This window comes from Emydura macquarii, unplaced genomic scaffold (genome assembly GCF_026122565.2).
Source record: "Emydura macquarii macquarii isolate MOO-44397 ecotype Brisbane River unplaced genomic scaffold, CSIRO-AGI_Emac_v2 contig_3122, whole genome shotgun sequence".
In the NCBI taxonomy this organism is placed as follows: Eukaryota; Metazoa; Chordata; order Testudines; family Chelidae; genus Emydura; species Emydura macquarii.
In genome coordinates, this window is record NW_027133259.1 from 4,481,365 (window position 1) to 4,507,667 (window position 26,303).

The following is a 26,303-nucleotide window of genomic DNA, read 5'->3' on the forward strand; positions in this document are numbered from 1 at the left end:
TGCTTTTAACATGTTTGAAGAACATTTGGATAGTATTAACAAGCAAATCTATATAATACACCAGCATTTATTTTGCTAGAATCCTACACGTACGTAAGAACACTGAAATAATCTTATTCAGACCAAATAACTTCCTTTGTGTGTTAACAAGAATGCAATAAACTTACTGAGTGTATTTATTTTAGTGGCTGCACTATTGAATAGCCAAATAAATACATGGTCATATTCCACAGTATTTCATTCTAATGTCACACTTATGCAATATGTATGCATTTGCACATGTGTAACATTTGAATGAAATGCAATAGAATGTGTTTATTTGGATCTTCAGTGGTTCAGTCACTGAAATAAACACACTCAGTAAGTTTATTGCATTCTTGTAAACACACAAAGGAAGTTATTTGATATGAATAAGTTTATTTCACTGTTCTTACATATATGTAGGATCACAGTGAAATAACTGCAACTGTCTTAGTACAGATTTCTGGATATAATTAGTGTACATCAAGAGTCCTGCAATGTGGTCTGTTGCGACATCTTTGGAATAAGTGGTGTTGTTCAAATACAATATAAAGTCTGTTTACATAAATGGTTAGAAAATTTAAAATTATTGCTGGTCAATACTTTTAAAATTAAAAGATTTTTCCATTAAAAATGTATTTTACCCATCCCTCCTCCCCAACTGAAAAGATGTTTTGATGCTGTCAAAAATTTGTTTTCCATGAAAAAAATTAATTTTTTTCTTGCAGATATTTAAAAAAACAAACAAAAAACCCAAAAACATTCTCAAAAATCATATCCAACTGACGGTCATTTTTTTCTGTACACTGAAGATTTTCAATAAGCGGGGCGGAAAAAAAACCCTGATGTTTTCAGTAGAGAAAATAATGGGGGGAAATTAGGAAATTTCAAATAAATGAAAATGGGTTCATTTCAAACCCTCTGAAACAAACCCCCCAGCTTCTTAATTACAAAATGTTTCATAAAGTTAGCTTTTCATTTTTTGACTAGCCCTATTTAAACACATAGTAGTGTTGGCAAATATAAACATCCTGCTTCCCTTATTTCCAAAATTAGGTTGTAATGTAAAGTTCATTGAAGTCAATGGAAGGGAAGTTTTTCCATTATCTTCAAAGGGTCTCATATCAGTGCTTTAGTCCTCTGTAAGTCAAGTTATTTACATGAATACATTGAACAAAATTTAGCACAGTGCCTTTTCTACATTTGGAATCTGCAGTATTCCCTAATTCCTGGTTATCCAAACAGTTGTTTTGTTTTTCTGTTGATGTGGATATGAATAAAGAAGAGTTTTGGTCAATCTACCACAATAATGTAAATGCCCACTTCTCAATGAAACAATGTAAAAGTAGGAATCTTTTGGTGATTTGCTATTTATCAGTTAATAATAAATAAAGAAGCATTGAAATGGTTAGATAGTTAGTTAAAGAATTTGACATTTTTTAAGCATAAGAACATAAGAACAGTCATACTCGGTCATACAATGGTTCACCTAGCCCAGTATCCTATCTTCTGACAGACACCAATGCCAGGTGCATCAGAGGAAATGAAAAGAACAAGTAATTATCAAGTGATCCCAGTCTCCCGTTCCCAGCTGCTGGCAAATAGCAATCCCTGTCCATTTGGCTAATAGTCATTGATGGACCAATCCTCCATGAACTTATCTATCTCTTTTTTGAGCCCCATTATACTCTTGGCCTTGACAACATCCTGTGGCAAGGAGTTCCACAGGTTGACTGTGCAGTGTGCAAGGAAAAACTTCCTTTTGTTCGTTTTAAACCTGCTGCCTATTAATTTCGTTTGGTGACCCCTAGTTCTTGTGTTATAACAAGGAGTAAATAACACTTCCTTATTTACCTTCTCCACACTCGTCACAACTTTATAGACCTCTGTCATATTCCCCCTTAGTTGTCTTTTTTCCAAGATGAAAAGTCCACATGCTTGTTGACCCCCTCAAAGAATTCTGGTAGGTTGGTAAGCATTGACATGCACCATTGTATGTCCCAGTGCTGGATTCTAATATTATCTCTGTGTCAGTAGAATTCTCCAGGTATTCCCTAAATATAGTTTTTTTTAACCTTATCCTTGGTTTCTGAAAACCGAAAAGTTTTGGAAGGGACAAAACCCCTCATGCTTCAGGGCATAAGGCAACATCTAAATAATGAGGGGTAGGACGAAACTTTCTCTGGCGGCAGAGGTTCCTTGGAGCATCAACTGGCCTCTGTCAGAGATAGGATACTGGACTGGATGGACAAGTTTTAAAACATGATCTCTGTGCAGAAAGATAGATCAAGACAACAATCAGTGATTGGTAAATGATTATTGATAACATTTCTGATTTAGATTTTTTTTAAGCAAGATCAGCTGTGCCCATCTCAAACAAATATTATGCTAACATTAAAACTGAAGAGGGATTTAAAGCAAAGATATATCTGCCCCACACTCTGCTGCCTTTTCAAATAGAAAATAAGAGAGTGTTATTTTAACTATGTCATAGCTGGAAATAGCTGTACGTAATAAAAATGAATTAATTTCCAGAGGGATGCTCTTTACTGCTAAAGGAATATCACTAACTTCTATGATGATAGAAAATCACATCAGATATATGTCAAAAAAAAAGAAACAACCACAAAGCAGAATAGTGTAGCATTACCATAAACCTAATATCAGTGAAGCAATCTTATAAATTTTACTGTTAGGCAATGATCCTGCAACTCGATCTATGCAAGAGTCACCTGAGCATGTGACCACTAACCTCAATGGGACTCCATGTGAGCATAAAGATCTTGTATACAGAGCCACTTGCACGACTGGGGGGCTTGCACAGTAACATCAGAAGGTTTTGGCCCAGCCAAAGGAGAACAGTGGTGATTAATTCAAGACCATAGATAGTTGACTAGATATTTAGTATATAACAATTCATATTAAAAATGTTTAAAATAAACATTTTAAAAACTTCAGAAAATATTCACATTAACCGGTCAGTGTCACAGTATCTTTGTAACTCTGGATGGTGCTGGTGTCTTGGTGAGAATGGTGAGTACATTTGCTTGTACTGCATCAGATGATGTAATTGGAGGCACAGGAAATACAGGTCAGCATTTGAGTGCATGAGTCCAGAGGCAAAGCTTTGCAAATGTAAAGAACATTTAATCATATTTTGGAAATTTAGGTTAGCATTTTTTTTTCACCTAAAAAAGTAAAGAATTGAGGCAAATTGTGGCTGAAGAGCATCACATGCACAATTGGGTCTACAAAGATGAGACGAATTGGCCAACATTTTCTAAACTGATTGACTAGTGTCTTTGGGTGCTGTAATTTTTTGATACCCAACTTGAGATACCTTAAGGAGGGTTGATTTTTAGGAAGTGCTGAGCACCCACCTTCTGAAAATCAACCTCCTTTAAGGTGTCTCCGGTTGGGCACTCAAAAATAGAGGTACCCAAAATAACTAATACTTTTAGGAAATCTTGGCCAAAGTTTTGTAGCAGAAGATGCTCCAGACAAGCATTGTGCCAAAAGCTTACCTTGAAAAAATACCCAATGTTTTGCCAAGTGTTCCACAAGTCAAAGTTCAGGACAGAAGAAGGCAGCATGTTTTGTCCAAAAGTTAGTGTGTGTGAAAGACTGGATCATTGTTAGTGAGCTAGATCCTTTGACTTCAATGGAGACATGCCGGTTTACATAAGTGGAGAATCTGGACCAACATATCCTGCAGAATGTTTTGTACACAGCAGCCAAGTGATTGGTTCCATCTGTGAAATGGAATAACTAACATGCCTGGGTGCATGTAATAGCTTTATAGGGTGTTATGCAGATTTGTGGAGCCACATTTCCTCTTCTTTGCACATAGCCAAATATTTAACATAATACTGGCCAGGATTCATGCACACACAGATTAATGTGGCATTTAGCACATGTTCTTAGTTGAGATGTTGGTCCATGTTAGAGATGTATGTTTTGTCAAGAGAAAGCCAGAATTTGGCCCATGGAGGTCACCTTCCTGCATCTGTAATCCTCTTCTCTCATGCATTCAAAAGCTGATCTGCATTTCCCGTGTCTCAACTTGTGTCATCAGACTTGCGATGTCCTTGTTTGCTCTGATTTCTATTTACAATATTGAAGACACATTTTTAGTGAGTCAGTCTTCTGCGATAACATTTAGTGATCTGATTGGTTTATTATTTTGCCTTTTTTTTCATTCAACAAAGTACCTGAATGTGCTTAACCCTCCCTGCATGTGCCCTCTATAACATCATGCAGTCAGTAGGCATGGCTGAATGACACACTTTGCACCATAGCACAATGTACCAACGGACCTTTTTTCACTGGAAATGCATTTCTGACATCTTTGCATTTGTTGTTTTTAGTCAAGAGATGTGTGACCAAAATAAAGCCTTCACCATGTGCCCTCTGTGTGACAAGTCTTGTGACTACTGGAACCTCAGCACTGCATGTGCTACGGCACGGGCTAGCCACTTATTTGACAACCCTGCAACAGTCTTCTTCTCCATTTTCATGGCTCTCTGGGGTGAGTATGGTTCTGAACGTTACTAACGTTATTAGATCTTTGGATTCGTAACAGAAAGGAAAGCTGCGATATACAGTAGTCAAGCACTAACGTTTTATTACATTTAGGGCATTGAATGTACTGCATGTGCCTTATGGAGCTAGCAGGCCCTGACAGGCTAGTAAACGCTGGCTGTGCTGAGAACTGGAGCTATCCAAATTACCACATGGATTCCCTCTACTTCCTGGCCACCCACCAGGATTGCAAGGAGAGAAATCCAAGCCTCTGTGCTCTGAATTTCCAGGAGTGTTTTAAGCTCCAGGAGCTTGAACAGAGTCCAGTCACTGCCCCATCTCGGGGGCCCTAGGCATGCTCTCAGGGTGCTCCTTTGGACATGGCTGACCTCTTCACACTCCCGAGTCTTTAAACCCTCTCTCATCACAGAATTCCACTCCAAAGATGTGAAGCTTCTGGTTTACAGTTTAACTCCCTCAGGGGTCCTCCGCCCCTTGCTCACCTGCCCCTGCAGCAGCCTCCCTCATCTTAATTTGGTGCAAAATGGCTCTCTCCCCGTTCTCCCCACCCACCCCAGTGAGTCCTTTTATAGAATCCTGGTAGGGCCACCTGCTTTTTTTGTTCTGCCTTTTGGTAATTTTCCATTACTCTAACACCCCTTCCCTTCAGACCAGGGGAGGAAGTGTCTTCTCCAAGATAGAGCAAACCTACTGTCCCGAGGTGTTTTACTTTGAAGAGATGATCATTGAGTACTGATCATTCACTTCTGTCTCTGTTCTGGCCGAGACATAACACAACCCTGGTAACTCTGGGGGGATCCACATCCATAAAGGCTTTCCATGACACAGCAATTTCATGATACAGTTTCATAAAATCATCCAAAATTCAGAAGCGGTGCAGACAGAACCCCCCATTTCATCACACTGGCCAAGGACTGGAACTAGTTGTGTTACCAGAGAGTCCCTCACACTGTGGCAGCCTCTGTGATCATTAGGGTGGGAGCCGGGTTTATATATATATATTTAATGGGAAGAGGGAGCCCTGAACTGTGTGTGTGTGAGTTGTATATAATATCTGTATATAAATACTGTGGCAAATTGCCCACTCCGCTATGTTGGGTCCCGTGCTTTTCTCTCATGTGGTGGGTCAGGGCACCGCCTGTTGCCCTGTCTCTGGATGTCGGTGCCTCTCTAGTGCGCAATGAGCTGGGAGGTGGAAGGAACCTGGGCCTGCTGGCCTCTCCCTCTCCTGCTGGCTTCTCCCATGCTCTGGCAACTGCATGCATTGCATTTTTCTTGCCTTGCTACAGACTCGCTCACTAGTGATCTTATTTATTGTGAAAGCTACAGATGTGGCTGTCATATAATAACAGCCTCTGGAGGGTACCATTGTAAATTGAACTGCATCGGCTGATTCATACAGGAAAGCCTCAGTCTGAGTGTAGACCTTTGGCTGCGCAGCCATGTTAACCTGATATTTGCCAACCTGAAGTGAATTAAGATCATGAGTCAGGCCCCCAAAATTATGAAATTGGCTTAAAAATAATGAGATTGAAAAAATTGTTTTTTGAACCTTTAGGGAGCATTTTCAAGCTTTTTTTCTGCAACCACGAGAGCTAGACGCTTGCTTTAAAAAATGAGATTCTCATGTGAACACATGACTGCAGGAGCTGCGGCTTTGAAAAACACACCATGATATTCACAGAAAAATTGTGAGAGTTGACAACATTGTTAACCTGGTCCAGTTTGTGGCTCAGTAATTGTTCTAGAAATTACGTTGTGTTGAGTGTTATGAAACCTGCATTGTCTAAGATATTGTGAGCTAAAGACAATTTGTGTGAACCGTGTTGTCCCATGTGAACTAAGGTGACAAGATAACCAGACTACTTTACATTTGGGGATTCATTTTAAGAATGTCTGATAGAGAAACTTGGTATTGGGAGCATAGAGTACAGATGTCTGGTAGCTGACTATCAATAGATAGTTATATACAGTAGAGATAATGGGACAAAGAAGTAAGTATTTGCCAGGCGCTTGAGACCATTCCACAGAGTTGAAATCATTCAACAGAGGCCACTGAATATGCAATCATTATGATGGAGGGAAACTGCAAGAACTGATGTACTTGGAGAAGTTCTACAATGCCTCATTTTCCCACCCGGGGCCACTGACAATTACAGGATGGAATAGACCAGGTTCTGCCTGGAAGTTCACCAGATAAGGTGCCATGGTTTATTTGCTGTTATGGACTATATAATGCACAGGTTTGCAAATTTGCTACTTGCATCTATCATAATTTTAACATAGATATCTGGGTTGCAATGTGTCCAAACCACAGAGGAATGAATGCTCTCAACATTGGCAACCTCACAGAATGGATATGCACAATCAGTGCTTGAATATGCCAGAAGACGATTATGACAACAGGCTGGGAGGAAGAATTGGATGAGAAAAATGGAGTAAGATAAGCTCAGCACTCTGGGGTTGTATGACCATGCCAATGAACTTTCATCAGTTACATCAAGTGAATTCCTGCAAGGTTGCAAGGGGTGACACTTTCCATGGAGTGAAAGTGAACATAAGGGCCATTCTACAATCCAGCTAATGAGTAGCTGTGTCACCCCTGCCTTGTAATTTGAGGTGCCCTGTACAATGCCCTGCTGTTGGAGCTTCCAGCCTTGACTGCAGGATCCAGCAGCAAGCTGCAGGATCCAGCAAACAAACACCTCCAGCATGTAAGTCACTCCCAGCTATGCCTGTGTTTGCTGCAGCCAGCCAGATACATTTTGGCTTTTACAAGCCTTAGTTATACTGCAGAGTAACCCCAACACACCCCCAGGCCCAGATTTTTCCCCAGAGACATATGTCCTGTACTGCCCAGCCCTCTCCTGGACAGTGCAAATATATTGATTCCATTCCTTTAAGGGAATAATACATGCACAACTTGTTACCCCAAACGGAGTTACCCAGACATTTCAGTTTGAACCCACTGGGTTATATAAAACAATAAAAAACAAGTTTATTAACTCTACAGAGAGAGATTTTCAGTGAGTACAACTAATGAGGCATAAAAGCTAGAAATGGTTACAAGAAAAATAAAGATAAATGGTTTGCTAGTGCTGTATCTACTTAAGAAACTATCTTAGTTGCAAACCAAACTTTCTCACCACTTGCTCCAGCAGATTACTGACCAAACTCTCAAGTTAAGACCCCTCCTCCACAGTCCAATGGCTACTTCCTTTGTCTCTTCAGGTGCAGTGAATGTGATGGGCAGGGAGAAAGAGAAGGGTGCCTTGGGGGTGTTTGTCCCTCCTTTATATAGTTTCAGTCCCCCTCTTGAAAAACATTTCCAGCTGAGAACCAGGAGACAAAGAGTCTGTGTGGAAGGATGTTCCATGCTGGTTTTTTCACGTTTGAACTTCCTTTGTCTTCCTTCCTGACTGATGACTCTTTTTACTGCTTACATGCAAATTAAGCAGAGCACATGTTCCTTTGTTTAGGGCAGACCTATTTCCGAACTTCTGTTTGGGCAGGGTTGTAGGTTTGGAATATGTGTTAATAAGACCATGCAGGGAAACCTCAGAATTTCACATACAATGTTGCCACATGTATTTTACCAGGACAATACTGACCAGCAAATTATGAGTTTTCAAATGATATCTTACAAGGCATACTTTGTACAAAGATTATTATAGTAGTGTGTAGAGTGTGAAGACGGGTATATTCTGTAACACCCTCCAAATTTATCATTAAAATTCCACTGTGTGGTAATTGTTGACCTTTAAACTGGTCATTGTGTGTAAAGATAATGTATGATTGATATACTGTCTCAGACAGATACAAATGCGCTCCCAAGAAAATCTTGCTTGAAAAAGGAAATCCTTACATCTATGCAAATGATCATTTCCAGTGCAATTGAATACACAGCAATTTTCCATCCGTATCAATAATATGGTTTGAGACGTATACTGCTGACATATGCAATGTCTGCATTTTCAGAAATAAGATAAAGTTACTGAAGTTTGTAGTCAAATAGAAAAGAACAAATAGTTCTTTATGTACATGTTGTTTTTAAAAAGACACTTAAGGATAATAAAATATTTTCTGAGCCATATCCCGTCATTAAAAAGAAAAAAAAATGTTTCCCACAGGCTGGAAAATTCTTTGTGCTGGGACTATGATAACTGAGCTTGTTAGTGCAAGAAAATACTCCCATCATATACCAGGATCTGCAAAGCAAAACCAAATACTCTATGTTAATCCTGCCCTGCTTGTATATTGAGCATAATATTACACCATGTTATTTCTGCACTGCCAATAGCAATTCCTTATATCTAGCATTCAGTTTGCTGACTGACAGCTCTACTATTCTTTGCATACCTGAAACCAGTTTTTCTTACAGTGTCTTGAATAAACATTGCTTGAATCCCTTTTTGTAAAATGTAATGATGGAGAAACTATCGTGCATTATTACTCACTACTACTATGCTTTAAAAGAGGGAACAAAATGGGAGTTATGCTCTGCTGAACTTCATTTCATGATGAAGGCTGTGCCAAAGAAGCCTCTTTTCAGCCTTCTCCTTTCTTGGGAAAGGTGGAGAGATTTGTTATGGTTAATGTCATGGAAGGAAGTATGCTCCTGTTACTTGGTGTGATGCCTCATTAAATATCTTCATGAGACCAACGACTCCATTTGCCAATGCCCCGTATTCATTGAGAATTGACACAAAACAAGAGAATTGCCCCTGGCTAATTGTGCTTATAGCCATTGATATTCTGAGATGCCAAGTTTCCGCTCGCAGTTAAGCAATTTCAGAAGAAGGAGGAGAGTTGAACATAATGGAACAGGTTTTCAGCTGGTGTAAAACAGTGCGTCTTAAGCAATTTACATTGTGCTGATTTACACCATTTGTGCATCTAGCCCAACGAATTAAAATTGAGTTATGGTAAATGCTATCATTTTCATCTCCTGGAGCTAAACAGGGAAGGAAGCTTCAAGTCCACCTACAAAATCAAGTGTTTTTTGGCTGTAGTTATTCCAGAAAGTCCTTTAAACCCTCAGAACATGTTAAACATGGTTCTTATTTGAACTGTGTTCTCCATAAGGGATTAGTAAAAATAATAATAATTGTTTGAATATCTGGGCTTAATTTATGTGTACTGTCAGTCACATGTTCAAAATGTTCTCTGTTGTCTGACAGTTCTTCCAGAGCAGCCTCCTATAATGTGAGAGGACTAATGCAGAGAATGTGATATGTATTGTCCCCTGTAGATCAGATTTTTCAGAAGAGCAGAATTTCCACAATCAGGGCCAGATTTTCCAAACAGCTCAGTACATTGGGTACCAGACTCGTTTTGCAAATCTGTCCTCTCATTTTTGTGCCTAAATGGGAACTAAGATATTTTGAAAAATCTGGCCTTAATTCTGGATGTTGTGCATTTGACATTTTTTCTCTGAATACTTGGAAATCTGGCTCCATATGACATAGAAGCATGATTTTTACTTGGTCTTTTGATTGTTCCATCTGTCAGTAGTGTATTTTTCATGTTTGTTTGTCTGGCATCAGGCAGAATTATCTCTTCGGCAATAGAGTTCACTGAAGGAAAACAGCTGGAAAGAAAAGATTTCTTCCTTCCTTCCTTCCCATATTTCACAAGCTATGTCAGAGAGAACATTTTGAGTGAGAAACCACTTGGGATAGTCCCATGCTTGGTTTGGCAGCAATGAGATCTTGAGACATCTCTGAAGTTGCATGGACACTAAAGTCACCCATAACTAAAAGTCTGGGCGAGCCCAGTGTAAGATCATATAAGAATTCAGTCAGATCCTGCATGTTACAGTCAGCTCATCTCTGTAGTCTGAGGTTATGTGGTTCAGCATGGGCACCAGAACTCTTCCCAATGTTACCTCACTCTGGCATTCACCTGAAAGGTGACCACAGTCAAAAGAATCTGGGCCTAATTCTCCACTGCTTTGCACCTTGTACAATTATCTACACCCGTGCAAAGCGAGAGCATAGTGGGAGTAAAATACTACTCTGATTTAGTAACTTTTGCACACCTATTTTGCACAGATGGAAATGCCTATGGATTGTACAATCCAGTAGAGAATGAGTCCTTCAGTTTTTGGGTTGGGGTACCTACTGTTTCAGAACACAGATGTCAGTAGGTCAAAAGCAACAAGAGACCAGGCTGTCAAGAAGAAGCAACAAGTATGGGAACAAGGGCAGAAGAGTCTAATCATGAGGAGAGTGGAAGCAGCACAGCATATACTACCAAGGAAAAATGTCAAGGAAAAGCAAAAGAAAGGCAGGTGATCGAATTTGTGTTCTGCTGCTTATGGGAGAATCATTCTGGGTATGTCTACACTGCAATTAAACACCCGTGGCTGGCTTCTGTATGCTGACTGGGGCTCGCAGGGCTTGGGCTGTGGGGCTATAAAACTGTGGTGTTATATTTTGGCTCGGGCTGGAGCCTGCGCTCTGGGAGCCCATCAAGAGGGAGGGTCCCAGAGTTCAGGCTCAAGCCAAAGCCCAAATGATTACAGTGCAGTTAAACAGCCCCACAGCCCAAACCCCGTTAATCCAAGTTAGCTGACTCAGGCCTGCCGTGGGTGTTTAATTATGATGCAGACATACCCTCTGAGTCTAAAACCTCACATGGCTGGGTTAAAATGGATCAAAAATGCTCCACTATACCGCTGTTAGACATTCCAGAATAAAAGGCGTCGTCAGTGCCATTATGGTGTGTCCCAGGACTACTGCTGAGGTTTTCAGTTTACCTCTATGTACTCAGGGCCTTTTTCCGTGGTAACCTATTTCTAACTTCTTCATCTATTTCTGATGGACTGGGAATAGTTACACATCTTCTATTGGCGTACGAGTGTAGTTGTGGCTGAGTATTCAGATATGGATTTTGCCTCCCTAATGTAATATATTTTGAATCCATAAATGGCACCAGGTGCGTTGAGAGATGCTCGTGTTGGAAAAGCAGATCTGGATTCAGATCCTGGCTCTGACACAGAATCCCCTAGTGCCTTTGTGCAAGCCCCTTAAATGTTCTTCTCTATCTGTAAAATGACAGTAATACTTTCTTTCTCCCACCCATTGTCTGTCATCTCTGTTTAGACTGGGCTAATTTCAGTTGTTGGGTTTAGTGTGTAGGTGCTGGGTGGGGTTGGTGGCCTGTGAAATACAGGAGGTCGGACTAGATGATCTGGTGGTCCCTTCTGGCCTTAAACTCTATGACTCTATGAAATGTTAAGCTCTTTGGGGGTAAGAACTAACTGTGTATTTGTACAGCTCCTAGCACATTAGGACTTTCACAAAACTTGGGCCTGTAGATAATACTGAAATCCAAACAATATATTGAGTTTATAGGTTAAAATCTAACTATGTTTTGTTGTTATTCCCTTAAGCTACCATGTTTCTGGAACATTGGAAACGTTTACAGATGAGACTAAGTTATTTCTGGGATCTCACTGGCTTAGAGGAGGAAGAAGTAAGTTTCTTTTCTATATATTTACCATTACAAACCTGAAAATATATAGTATATGTATATAGTATATATATAAATATATAGTAAATAGATAGGTGGTTTATTACTATATACATAACTGATGGAGGCACTCGGAATCCGTTACAATCATTTTGTAAAATCCAATTTTGAGTATCAAGGTATCTTTAAAGAAATCATTGCACATTTATGACTGGGCTCAGTGTGCTGGTTCATTTTTAATAATGAATGTGGAAGAAAATTATATCAGAAGATTGACAGCAGTTTATTCTTAATTTAAATTTTCCATGTTCATTTATAGTGGTTAGTAGTAGAGTGATGACAGATCCCTCCTGTTAGTATATGTCATTCAGTTACTGCTTTTTTCCTGATAACACAAATGCTCAGTGTCAAGGATTGTAACATGTCAGAGTAGCACACTTGGTCTGGGCTGCCTGAATGAAACCATGGTGGAAAATCTTGAGCTGAAAGTGGTCAGCTCTTGTACTGGGTGACACTTGCTGTGGGGGCAGCAGAGCATGTATCCACTGCAGCCCTGAGTTTGTTTTCTACTACAAAAATCATAGAATCATAGAATATTAGAGTTGGAAGGGACCTCAGGAGGTCATCTAGTCCAACCCCCTGCTCAAAGCAGGACTAACCTCAGCTATATCATCCCAACCAGGGCTTTGTCAAGCCTCAGCTTAAAAACCTCTAAGGATGGAGATTCCACCACCTCCCTAGGTAACCCATTCCAGTGCTTCACCACCCTCCTAGTAAAAAACTTTTTCCTAATGTCCAACTTAGACCTCCCGCCCCGCAACTTGAGACCGTTGCTCCTTGTTCTGTCATCTGCCACCACCGAGAACAGCCTAGCCCCGTCCTCCCTGGAACCCCCTTTCAGGTAGTTAAAGGCCACTATCAAATCCCCCTCACTCTTCTCTTTTGCAGACTAAACAAGCCCAGTTCCCTCAGCCTCTCCTCATAAGTCCTGTGCTCCAGCCCCCTAATCATTTTGGTTGCCCTCCGCTGCACTCTCTCCAACTTGTCCACATCCTTTTTGTAGTGGGGGGCCCAAAACTGGACACAATATTCTAAATGCGGCCTCACCAATGCCGAATAGAGGGGAATAATCACTTCCCGTGACCTGCTGGCAATGCCCCTCCTAATGCAGCCCAATATGCCATTAGCCTTCTTGACAACCAGGGCTGGTTGGAAATCGCCTCCTCCCCCTTCTCTCCCCCTCCCCCCCCAAATGTTTATGTAAATGAACACATTTTAATTTTTATCAACATTTTCAGTGGACCATTTTGATTTTTGTTTTTTTGATGTTTTTTGCATTTCAGTTGAAAACTGAAACTTTTTAGCCAAAAACTGCCCAAACTACCTGACAGGACTATATCTTCCACAATGCATTGCCGTCTCCTTTCTGATTGAACTACCATGGTGCATGATATGATGATTGTACCTCATAGGAGATGTAGACCAGCTGCAGTGCCCAGCCCATTAAGGAAAATGGGGACAGGTGGTAACCAAACTACAACTCCCATGAGGCATTGCAGCAGGTGTGGGGGACACAGGTGAATGTTGAACAGACATTTTCAGTGTTTGGTTTTCTTATGAAAAATTGAAAATTTCCAAAGACTGCAGATGCTATCCACAAAAATGTTCGTTTGGTCACAAAGCCAAAGTAGACACAAGTTTTGACCAGCTGTAAAGTGGCGTTCTCTTCTGCAGCTGCAGTGCTCATTTTGATGCAATTTTCTCTTTGATTCTTTCCTTGGTTAGAAGAATCTTCTTGGCAGTCCCTGCATCCTTTTTGTTGGGGTATGCAGTGGGCTCCACTGAAGGGTCCAGCAGGCCTAGTGGGCAGCCAGAGCTCAGACACTCCGTGAAGTCCTGGGATGGCCTGGCCAGGCAATCTGAGCGCCTGGCTGTTGTTATAGTCTTTAATTCCCCGGCAATCCCCAGGTCAAACAAAAGGGAGATGGAAGGGTAGAGAGACCCAGGCCCTCCCTCTCCACTGGGTCGTAGCCCAGGACCCAAGGGGGAAGGAGTGAGGAGTGTGTCAGTCCCCTCTAGCTGATTCCCCGAAGCAGCCTCCCCTGTTCTCTCCTCAATTTGGGGCATGATCACAGCACTCTGCTTCCCTCCCAGCAGAGGGCTGCTCAAACAAGTCTCGAGATTCAATTAATCAGTAGAGCCTTACCCACTTCCTTCTCCGTGTCCATTTATTCCCCTCTTCTCAGAGAGAAGGGGAGAGAAAAAAGGGTCAGACCCCGACCCATAGTCCAGGCCCTTCTCCTGCAGATTCCTCTGTCTCAAAAGCCGCTAACTGGCTTACTTGCTACAGACAGCCTCTTCATTCTCTCTCTGCTCGATGGCCACAGTCCCCTTGAACGCAGGTCCTGCATTTGGAGCATGCGCTGCAGCTGCTGAGGGGTGGGGTCTAATTGGCCCAGTACTGCTCCATCACTCCCTTAGTCTTTGTGAGGGGTCGGTAAGCCCGATCACAGGGTATTATACCAGAAAAAAAAAAAAAAAAGAATTTTTTTGTAATTACTAATTTAATTCCAAGGACAAAACAAACAAACAAACGGACAGAAGAGTCTCTTCAATTACTTCTGCTTCTGTCAATATGCCACAGCTTTCTCATAAATAATACAAAGTGTCCCTTAGTGCAGTATAATATCTCTAGTGGGGGGAAAAAAGCAATGGAGTCTGCTTTTGTTACGAATCATATGTTAGTATCCACAACAATGTATGTTGAGGCTTCAATGCGCCATCAGCCTTTGTCCTGGCAGTTTGCGTGCGTGTGTGTGCGTGCATTCCTTTTTCCAGAATGTCTCAGATTCAACCCATCAGGCTTCAAGCAGTGCCCTGAGTTGACCGGAAAGTCACAGATGCTCATAATTAATATTTGTGATGAACCAGAATGCTCCTGAATGCAAATTCTGCTTCCAGATGTTGCCTCAAGTCATCATGGCTTGTGGAGAACTCATCATGCTTTAGTTAGCATCCCTCAAATGTCTTATAATTCTGATTGACTCAGCCTGGAAGACCTTGAGGGTGAAGTCCTGGACGGTGGCAGAACTGAGTGAAGTTTCTCACTGGTACTTGTGACTGTACATTGGAGTTTTCTGTTTCAGTGCAGGACTTACTGAATAAGTCTCATGGCAGGTTTTCAACACAATCAAAATGCCTTTGCGAGTCCCCTATGCACCAGAGTCAGAGGGCCACTCTGATGTTTCAAAATCCTCTAAATCCTGGTATAAATTCCCTCCAGCTCTCAATTCCAGCACAGTGGTCAAAGTGACACTCTTTCCTACAAGCACAAGTCAAAGCCTGCACTGGGCGAGGATCACACCTCACCGTTGTGAAACTATCTCCCAACTGTGTATATACCTCAGAATTCTTTCAACACCTGTTGGGCTTCTGCCTTTGTCAACTCAGCTCAACTCAACTCCCCTGTTTCCATTCTTCTTAAGTCAAAGCAGGGCTTAACTTGTGCCAGGGCTGAGCCCCGGCACCTTTAGGCTTAGCAGTTCATAGTTCCTGCCCCTCTGGGCTTGCTGCATCAGTTATGAAGGTAAAATATTGCTTGAGCCCCGGCATCTCTTTCAGCATTATTGGTGCTTTGATCCTTAAAGAAGGCACTGCCGGGCCTTGATTTCTCCAGATGGATTCACAACCCAAACCAGCATGAAAAGAAAGGAGGAAGGAGATTTTTCTGACAATGCTAATAAGAAGGGATCATAATCTGAGGAGTTTCTTACGGTCTCTTACATGTTTTTTGGACTTTCTAGGACTGAAGACTACAGAGCTACTGACTCTTCTCCAGTGGATCTCATTTTCAAACTTCTTTGTGAAAAGGATGGTAAGACCATCCCTTCACACTTTTCCAAGAACACCAGGGCAGACTTTAGAACTGCTCTTAAAAATGTGCTACCACTACCCATCCCCATGCTTCTGGACCAGGGGGTAAGGGAGATGTGTAACACCTTTGTTCTATTCCAGTTACCTTTGAAATGGCAGAGCACAAATATCTCAAGTTAAAAGACACAACTGGAACTTTCTTTCATTCTCCTGTTAGACTGGAGATTGAAACTGCTATTTCCAGTGCCAGAACTTTAAAAACTCATAGTTTATTGTTTGAGTAGTATGGGTCGAATCATCCCTTGTGTAATTTGATTGAAATCAGTGAAATTACCCCAGAGGTGATTTAGCTCTGTGGCTCTAAAACATGGGATCCAACTTGTAAGAAAGTTTTATCTGTCGTCAGTGCTAGTCAGCCACACTCAGAACTAGAAGTTCTACAAAGAAAACATTCTAAAGAATTGTTCCAGAGGGGTTGCTGTGTTAGTCTGTATACAGCAAAAACGAGAGTCCTGGAGCACCTTAAAGACTAACAAATTTAATTTTTGTGGGCATAAGCTTTCGTGGGCATCAGACATCTGACAAAGTGGGTTGCAGCCCATGGAAGCTTATGCCTGCAGAAATTTGTTAGTCTTTAAAGTGCTACAGGACTCTCGTTGTTTTTATTCCAAAGAATGACTGCAGCTTAGCTGATTCTCTTGTTCATAAATGAAAGTCTTAGTCTACTTACTTCTGTAAGAATTTTGGAGATTAAAGTGGCGAGATTGCTTTGGAAGGTCATTCTCTGTCTCTGAACTTGGATGGTTCTGGGAGCAAGATTTCCTTGGGAGGAGGGGAAGAAGAGCCAGGAAGAAGCCTTTGATTGTTATTGCAAGCATTTGCACCCAAAATTGGTTGGGTTTGTTTTTTCCCTCTCCTGATCCCAAGCCTTGGCCACCTTGACTTGTTGCAGTTAGCACCTGAGGTTGTGGGATACCAAACCCTGTTGGATGGAGCTGGAAGTGTGACAGACAAAGAAAAGTTGCTAACGTAGCTCAGTGGACTCTGCAACAATTCATGCAGCAAGTAATGAAGCAGTCAGAGACTGGGAAAGCAGCTCTGTTCCAAACCTTCTCCCAGTCAGCAAAATCCCCATGTCTCACTGCTGGACACTCTGATGTCAGTTACCCTAACCACGCTGGCCATGGTGGCTGACGGTAAGCTTTGCTTATGTCTTTTGAGAAAGTTGTTGAAGCTGCCTAGTGTCAGATTTGCTGGCGGCCAGCTGAAGTAGGAGCAGATGTAGGCAGGAAGAGGCTCTGGCTAGTGTGGAACCAGACATGGCTGGAGGAGGAGTAGGAGCAATGGCCAACTGGCGCAGCAGCAGAAACAGGAACCAAGGGCCAGCTGGATCTGGAGCAGAAGCAGGAGCAGGGGCAGGCTGTTGGGAATACTCCCAGCCAGGTAGTCATGTTGAGCAAACTGGAGAGGCTGCTTTCCTTAGGATCCTGTATACCTGGGTGGGTCCTACCCTGTGAATTAACTAAACCCTGCTTGAATGGCGTGGGGCCCATCACAAGACCAGCAGGTAACTGCCTCTGATGACTCATCACACCCTCTGGCCCAGGGATAACTCATCAGGTTTATGCATGTTCAGGCTTAGATATAACTCAGGTTTAGGCAGGCTCAAATTTAGAATATCACACCCAGTAATCTCATCTGCAGTGTGCTGTTCACATGGCTCAATATCTGACTAGTAAAACCTGAACTATCCTGTGCTAACATTTGTGACCAACTGAGACACCATCCTTGTCCACTTGATCATCAGAACTGTTGAAATCAGACTGGACAGGAAATGATCCAAACCCTGAGCATTGGTCAGTGACCGTATAATTTATATTGGCATTTAAACAAGGGAGAAGGGTGTTCTGGCCCATTGGCAGCTGAAAGGTTAATTCTGTACAACACATCGTAGAAAACAGAGCTTTTGAGCAGATAGGAGATTCAGCATCCCTGCACTAATGGATGTCCTACACTTCATCAAGCAATGTAAGGATGCCAACTAAACTCACTGGTAGAGGGTTATGGGATACTTGGGTAGTCGGTTGCCTGGAGGGGAACCCAGAATGAAAGACAGTTACAAAAGATCGTGTAGGGATGTTAGGTACCAAAGGCTTGTGTTTCAAGGCAGACAATTCCATGGAGAACTCCAGAGTTTTCTCAGGTGGAGGCTTGAAGCAATGCTGATATTCAGTAAGTTGGAAGTCAAAGCAACATTTTTTGCACAGTTCTAGAGACTATTCTCAGCTGGCCTGATTTGGTGGGAAGGTGGCTGATGCGAAGTGGATAGCCCAGTACTCTCAGTTTATATTGCAGGATGATATTTTGTGTTAGTTTATCAAAAAACTATACACAGGAGGATGGGAGGAGATAATATGAGTTCTGCTAGTCTCTCAGATCTTCTAGAAGGAATGACTTTGTCTGGAACACTCCATGTGCTCTGCAGGATACAGTGGCAGTATGATAAAGGGAGACAGAAAATACAGCTTTATATACTGGGCCAGGTATATGTCCACAGACCACAGGCTCCTCCCTGCTTGTCCTGTGCAGAATGTCAGATGTCTACCAGGACATACAACTGTCTGGGAGATAATTAGTTCTCTACTTGGTAGAGCACAAGACTGAGAGCCAGGACAGCACACCTCTGTTCCTGGCTCTGCTACAGACTGGAGCAAGCCACTTCACTTTCCTGCATCTCAGTTTCTTCAGCTGTAAAATGGAGATAATTTCATAAACCTCAAAGGCTTAACTCATTATTGCAAAGCACTGTGAAATCATTAGGGGGAAGGAGTTATGTAGAACTTTAAGTGGAAAAGTTTTGTGATCCTTTCACTTGTCGTAAACTCAAAATGCTGCACATGTCTCAATCGAGGTTACAGACATTTTCTCTTACAGCTCTTTTGTCTGCTGTTGGCATTTCTCATGAACATGCAGAAGACGGGACAGTTTCTGCTGAGCCTTTAGACATTTTTATAAAGGATCTTGTTGCATGTCAACTCTCCCCTTAAAATAGACCTTGATGTCATATTATACAAATGTGGTCCTTAATTATGCCAATGAAGCTTTCAAAGAATTAGGGAGGATAGGGACTAGAGAAAATCAAGGCATAGATCAGGTCAGGTCTTCTGAGATAGCAGCAGAGGAGCATGCAGGATCAGAGAGTAGACTGAGATGCAATGGGAACAGGGTGAGGTTGGGGACCATGGTGTTTTAAGAAGGAGCCAGGGAAAAGAAGTCTAAACAAGTCATTTCCAATGGATCTGGGATATGTGTAATGAAATCAGAGGCAGGCAGGAAAACAACCGTAAAAGACTTGAGAGTTGAGAGATGCTGTGAGGGTTACACTGAAATATATATTTGTGTTATGCCTCACTGGGCCTTTCATTTTCTGTGAAATTATGCTTCTTTACACGCACTGGGCCAGATTAATCTGTGTCGCAACTTCTCTGACTTTATTAGAGTTACATCAGAGATAAAGTTAGTCTTTTTTTTTTTTTTTTTTTTTTTTTTTAAGTATCTTGGCAATAAAAGTCTGAGAAAGAAGTCTCTGCAAGGTCTGGATGTTGAGCAGCAGCTGGCAACTGTACAAACTTACAGAAGATTTGTACTGTCTGTACACCTACAAACATAATAGATAGTATTGGGCACTGGCTGAAACCTATTGATAATTGGTTTGAAAAATTATAACCTTGAAAAAGTAAGTAAAAACTTGAAAATAATAAATAAATACAGCAAGGGCCATATTTTAAAGGTATTTAGGTGCCTAGCTCCCACTGGATCTTTGGGATTTAAGTGCCTAAATACTTTTAAAAATCAGGCCCTAAATTCATATGGAATTCTGAGAGGTGTCCTGAATATACAAGTGGGTACAGGCCTGTCAAACTGTTTCTTTGTTTTTCTTCCATGTTAAGTGAATTTCGATCATACCAGATTGTGGGGTTTGAGAAAAATGTTTCTCTAGCTTTGGATTGTCCTGTTTCTGTTGCTGTAAGGCCCACCCGCCTCAGGGTATTCAATACTGCTTCCACCTTTCCCGGGTAGGTTTCCCAGTCTGGAGTATGGATAATCACATCGTCCAGGTATGCGGCGGCATAGCTGGCATGGGAGCACAACAACTTGTCCATAAGGCGCTGAAAGGTGGCTGGGGCCCCATGTGGTCTGAAGGGGAGGACAGTGTACTGGAATAGACCCTCAGGAATAGAGAAAGCAGTCTTTTCTTTTGCTTCTTTGGCTAGGGGAATCTACCAATACCCTTTCATCAAATCCAGCGTGCTCATGAATTGGGCCTTGTCCAATCGATCAACTAATTCATCTATGCATGGTATAGAGTATGCATCAAATTTGGAAATCTTGTTCAGTCAGTGAAAGTCATTACAAAATCTCATGGTGCCATCTGGTTTAGGCACCAGCACAATCGGATTGGACCACTGGGATTCTTCAATCACTCCCAGTTCTAATATTTTATTTACCTCGGCCTTGATTTCCTCCCTTTTTGCCTCTGGGACTCTGTAGGGCTTTATTCTTACCTTGGCCCCAGGGTTCATGATGATGTGGTGGTAGGCTGCTGTTGTTCATCTCAGCTTTGTTGAGAACACATCTCGATTCTGATTGACCATCTTGGCCACCTCGACCTGTTGGTCCAGCGTTAGGTCGTGGGATATCTTCACCTGTTCATGTGGGTTGTTTTCCGGAGGCAGAGTCTCTGGGGTGACTACACATGCCTCTTGGGCCCACCAAAGCTTCAGGAGGTTGATGTAGTAGACCTGCTCTTGTTTCCGGCGACCCATAATTTACCTTGCGCCTTGTAATTTACCTCTCCCATGAGTTCGACTACTTCGTAAGGCCCCTGCCACTGGTCCAAGAGCTTGCTCTTGGCTGTAGGTACCAGTACCATTACTCGGTCTCCAGGATGGAACTGTCAAACCTTCCCACGGCGGTTATAGTAGGTCCAAGTGTTCTCGTACAATGGGAGTGACTCGGGCTATTCAGTCTCTCATTTGTAGTATATGGTCAGTTATGTTTCTCCCCAGGTTTGGTTCTTCCTCCCAAATCTCCCTGGCAATGTCTAATATGTCCCGGGGGTGTCACCCATATAATAACTCGAAGGGGGAAAACCCGATTGAGGCCTGAGGAACCTCCAGGATGGCGAGCATGAGGTAAGGCAACAGAGTATCCCGGTCTTTCCCATCTCCTTATCATAGCCTTGAGGGTCCTGTTGAACCTCTCTACAAGGCCATCAGTCTGTAGGTGGTAGACAGAAGTCCACCGGGCCCGTATATGAAGCAGGACACATAAGTCCTTCATTAGCTTTGACATGAAGGGGGTCCCTTGATCTGTCAGGATTTCCTTAGGTAGTCCTACTCTGGCAAAGATTTTTACTAGCTCTGTTGCTATCATCTTAGAGGCAGTGTTCCATAGGAGAATGGCCTCTGGGTATCGGGTGGCATAGTCCAGGACAACAAGTATGTGTTGTTGGCCTCGGACTACCTTCTCCAGGGGCTCTACCAGGTCCATTGCTATCCGCTCAAATGGGATCTTGATAATCCCTGCTCAGCTACCAGGGGAAAAGGAACTTGCTGAGTCTTTGCCTTCTAGCACTCTCCAGTAGCCATCTAGTCTGACTCTGTCACACTTGCCATTAACCGCTTCCTGCAGCCCATTAATAAAGTTATTTAATGATTCTGAATCCAATCTGGATTCCTGCTGTACCCCATATAGACAAGTCACTCCAACTGGATATTTTGCTGTTTAACATTACGCTTAATCATGTCATGCTTAAATTAAGGAGGACATGATTTTATTAGGGCCGTTGAGAAAGGAAATCTGAAATACACTTTATCATTCAGGCCTTAGGCAAAACTATCTGATACTGGCTGTTGTTTCTTCTATAAACTAAATTTAAAGGCACACTTTAAACATGTTTTCACTTGTAAGCTAGACAAATCAAGGAATGTGATATTTCATTTATTAGTCAGGAAAGATATATAGTTGAACATTTTTCCATGCCAAATTAGTTTCTGGGACTGCTTGCCTGCAGAAGTGTCATAGGCTGCTGATGCAGCAGTAATTCCTAACTCCGCACTAGCTGTCTCCCTGCTACAATAGTCTAAACTGCTTCCCTTTCCTTTTGCGTATTTCTGTTCCATCACAGGTGGCTCTTGGTTTGTCCATGGGGTGATTTGCTTAAAGTCCTCAGATCTGTTTGTTGCCCTCTAGTTATTCTTGAGTCTTTGAGGTGCTGTTACTCAAGATGGGTATTTAAGTGCAAATGGAGATCAAATGGGTTTCCTGCATACATTTGTTTCAGAGGTACTGAAATAATCTCTGCCTCACTAGAAGGCCCTTAAGTTTTTGTTCTCATGTCTCCTGGGATTTAGACAGAGAGAGGCTCATATCCCCTCACTTCCATTGGTAAAATAAATAAACTTTGACAAGAAAGACAGGCCATTGAGGTGAATGGGAGGAGTTCACATCCCCCATAGTTATTGTTTCTGGCTCTGTCTGCAGTCGATTCAGCACAGCATTGCTGTGCATTTGGTTTGTGTTTGCAAAGTTTTCTTTGCAACTGTAGGGACTAGAACTTTTTTTAAATGTAAAATATGGTCTATGATTACCGTAGCTGTGAAGTGACTGGAAGTGCCACCCTTTGAGCCCCATCCAGATCTTCCTTTGGGCCACATTACAAAAGTCAGCCACACTGAAACTGGCCAGTGCATATGGGTTAAGAACAATTTTTCCTAATGTGCCACATTCTGCCACTTCTACTCATGATGGGCCTGATTCTCCTTTATACTCAGACACATGTGAAAGGGCCTTAACGTTGGCCTTAGTTGCATTTATACCCACTTTAAGATCCTTTTATGTTGCCAGAGTGGTGTATGGTGAATCTTTCTCTGCTATCGGTCCCAGTAAGACCTATAGGAGTATTCCTGAATGTAACATACTTCTCAACAGGAGTAAAGGTATTGGTTTCTGGTACTCTGCAAATAATACTTTGTGATGTTATTTAAATCAATGGCAGCCAGTGTTGACTGCACTAGTTATGTGTATAAAATGAAACCGACATTTATGTACTCTTAATGCTGGTTTTGTAGGGGCTAAAACCCACTTTCTTCGTGTAGTTTAACATTGTGCTTTTATTTTAGTCTTTTTGCTTTGTACAACAACAGTGCAGTGGTCTATACATGACTCTTTCTCACGTGCACATGGCATTACATGAGTAATGCAAGGTCACCATAAATTCATGCCCATAAAAACTTTATACCACACCACACCTCAATAGAATATGTGATGATGTGGTATAGTATAAGGTTTTATTCATGTGAGTTTGGGATGACCTCACCTTATTCACAGGTAACCATGTATGTGTGTGAGCATGTGTGTACTGTGTGTCTATCCCTCTTCAAGCTAGATGAATAGTTTGTAGCAATACTTTTGACAAATGTCACTACTTTTGCTCTTTGTGAATTGTCCATTAATAAACTATTGTATAAGGTGTTCGGGAGGGCAGGGGGAGCCTGGTGGCCTAGTCTTTAAAGTACCTCATTTCTAGTATCCTTCCCCACAAAGGGGGATGTAAAGATGCCTGTCCTTGCCCTTAGGCTGGAAGAGTCATGGTCTCTGCCTTCCTCAGGGCCCAGCTCTCAAGTGGGATATGGTAGAGGGACATAGGCCCATCCTCTCTACTGGGTCCTAGCCCAAGGCCCTGTGGGAAGCAACACCAGCCAAGTCTGCCTAGCAGAGATCCAAGTCTGCTGCCCTGGACCACTTCCTACCTATATCTCTTTCAGCTTGGGACATGGGACAGTCCAATCTAGAGTTTAACAGAGTTCAAATGAGTAGAGCCCTATAGCACCTGCCAGTTCTCCAAAAAGGTGTGTGTGGAGGGGAAAGGGGCTTAGAGAATGTACTAATGTGGGACTCATCAGTGCTGTTGTCTCATTCCATGTCCAACTTTCCATGTAATTTTTCTGGAGAAGGGCCTGTCTTCCCTCCAGCCAGTTCACTCTCCCTTCTGCCATCTGGACTTCTGAGCTCATTTAAACCAACTATTCCAGCTGGAGCATGCTCTGTGGATCCGGAAGGGGAGGGCTACCTGGAATTAGTATAGTCCTTTAACCTCTTTGGCCCAGTGTGGGGTTTGTATACCCCATCATAACCATATTTTCTAAAATGTAATCATTCAACCCTTTTGAAAATCCTAGCTGAAATCTACATTTAGGAAGGTTCTCTCCTCTGAAAATCAGCTGATTTTTCTCTAAGAATGCAAAATTCACAGAGGTCTAGATCTTCTGTTTTGGTTCAGGCCAGATATCTTTGCATAACACATGATGGGGTGGGGTTGTAAAACATTGTTATTAACATGAGTTTGGTGTTTATGGTGTAAAATGGTTTAGAGAGTTTTATAAAAATGTTATTGATACCAGCTGCTTTCAACATTCATTCAGCTGATTAGCCAGGGTAATTTAAGATTATGCACTCCAACTGCACAGACCTTGGAAGGAGAGAAAAATATAGTGTAATGAATATTAGAAACGTCTAAAAATATTGTAGTTAGCCATTCTCCATATGATGTCCTATGTCAAAAATCCAATATCTTCTGATCCACCAGGACTAGAAATAAATGCCTTATCGCAATGGGAATGGGGATTCCTAGCTCCCAAGAGGTACAGAGCCTCCTTTTCACACCCTATGGCTAGCATTTCCTTTTCCTGCTTCAAGATTGACTGTTGCCAATTCTGCAGCTCAGGTCAACATAGTTTTGGGGAAAATTCCATATTTAGGAGAAAAAAGGAAGCATTTTAGTAATTGTGTTTTTTTTTTAAATGGTGGGTGTATAATAGGTTTTCAGAGGCTTGGAATGCTAGAATTCCTAGTGGAGATGGATGAGTGAACCGAGTGCAAGTGTGGTATCAGAGACACAAAATAAAAACAGTTTATGAGACATTTGTGGTGATTCAATCCCTGTGACTGATTCTAGAACTATGCAGTAAATTGCATTTAGCGTTCAACATTGACAGGCTCCTGGGTGCACTGTCCATTCACCAATATACACCAGGATTGATCTAAAATTCCAAGTCTCAGAACAGCTTTAAAATAACCAGTCCTAAAAATGTTTTTGTTTCCCTCACACATAAGGGAATCCTTCCCCACATGTCTCTGACCCTAAATTTCAGGGTACATGGTACATAATGGATGATATTTAATCTAATATATAAAATCTGATATTTAATGAACCAGATCTTGGTTAGAATCAGGTACTTTATCCAACTGAGAGAGCTGAGAAGTTGTCCTATTTAATGGCATAAGGTAGTTGGCTCTAGTCTGCTAACTCACAACATATCTGATCACAAAATCAACTTTATGGTTTTATTAAAGTTATTTTACATCATTTTATTTTTGAGAATCCTAAACTTTATTTTTTATATGTAATCTTTGTCAGACAAAACAAAAATCTGTCCAATGTGTATTCAATCTTAAATATAGAGAGAAATATGCCAAAAACAAGCCCAGCAAACACAGCCTCAAACAGCCAAGGGCAGCTGCTACAAATCATAAGTTTCAAAAGCAAATACTACGGTACAAGGGAAGAGACAACCTAGTATTTTATATGCTCTTTGGAGAAGGGATGGTCTTTTTATTTTGTATTTGCACAGTGCCTAGCACAATGGGCTTCTGCTCTATGACTGGGATGCTAGGCTCTACCTCAACACACATAAATAACAACAACAACAACAACAACAAACAGATGTTTTATATAGTAAAAGATATAGACAATATTTCTTCAGACATACAAAGACATAAACAAAAATTGTCCCGCACAAACCAGATGCTACAATACTTGTAATGACTATTAGCGTGTCATTCACTAAGATTGCCCTACTCATTGGGGGCATTACTGCAGGGACGGGAGAGTGGCTGTTAAATATTTCAGCCTGTTTGTTTCAGTGGTAACTTCAATTACAGTAGAAATAATGTGAAAGAAAATGTTCCATACCATATTTCTCAGGACTCCTGTAGCTGGTTCGTTTCAAAACCTGAGATTCTAGCTACTAATCTGTGACTGTCAAGATGAGCTGCTTTTGAATTAATGACCAAGCGGTAAAAGGCTCTATATCCTATTACCAACAGCCCAAATAGTTCAGTCGAATGAAGAGGTAGTATGTATGAACAGCATGTTTCATTTTGCCTCGTGGGATGCCCTCATCAGAACCTTCTAATTTAAAGCCACATTTTAAAAAACAGCCTTTAAACTTACACCCCCAAATAACTGTGGATGCAATGCTGTGGGAGCAGACAATAGCATATGGGCATTTAACTGCTTGAATTGGAAACTAGGGATAAAAAATGCC

General features: G+C 41.7%; 1 protein-coding gene across 1 annotated transcript in view; it reads left to right on the forward strand.

The window, feature by feature from the left end:
- The window catches only part of ANO2 (anoctamin 2), a 203,830-nt gene that overhangs the window by 76,839 nt on the left and 100,688 nt on the right, over positions 1 to 26,303 (forward strand). The window contains exons 12-13 of the mRNA XM_067531024.1: positions 4,389 to 4,549; positions 11,960 to 12,042. Coding sequence (XP_067387125.1) covers positions 4,389 to 4,549; positions 11,960 to 12,042 — 244 coding nt within the window. The remainder of the gene's footprint in view (positions 1 to 4,388; positions 4,550 to 11,959; positions 12,043 to 26,303) is intronic.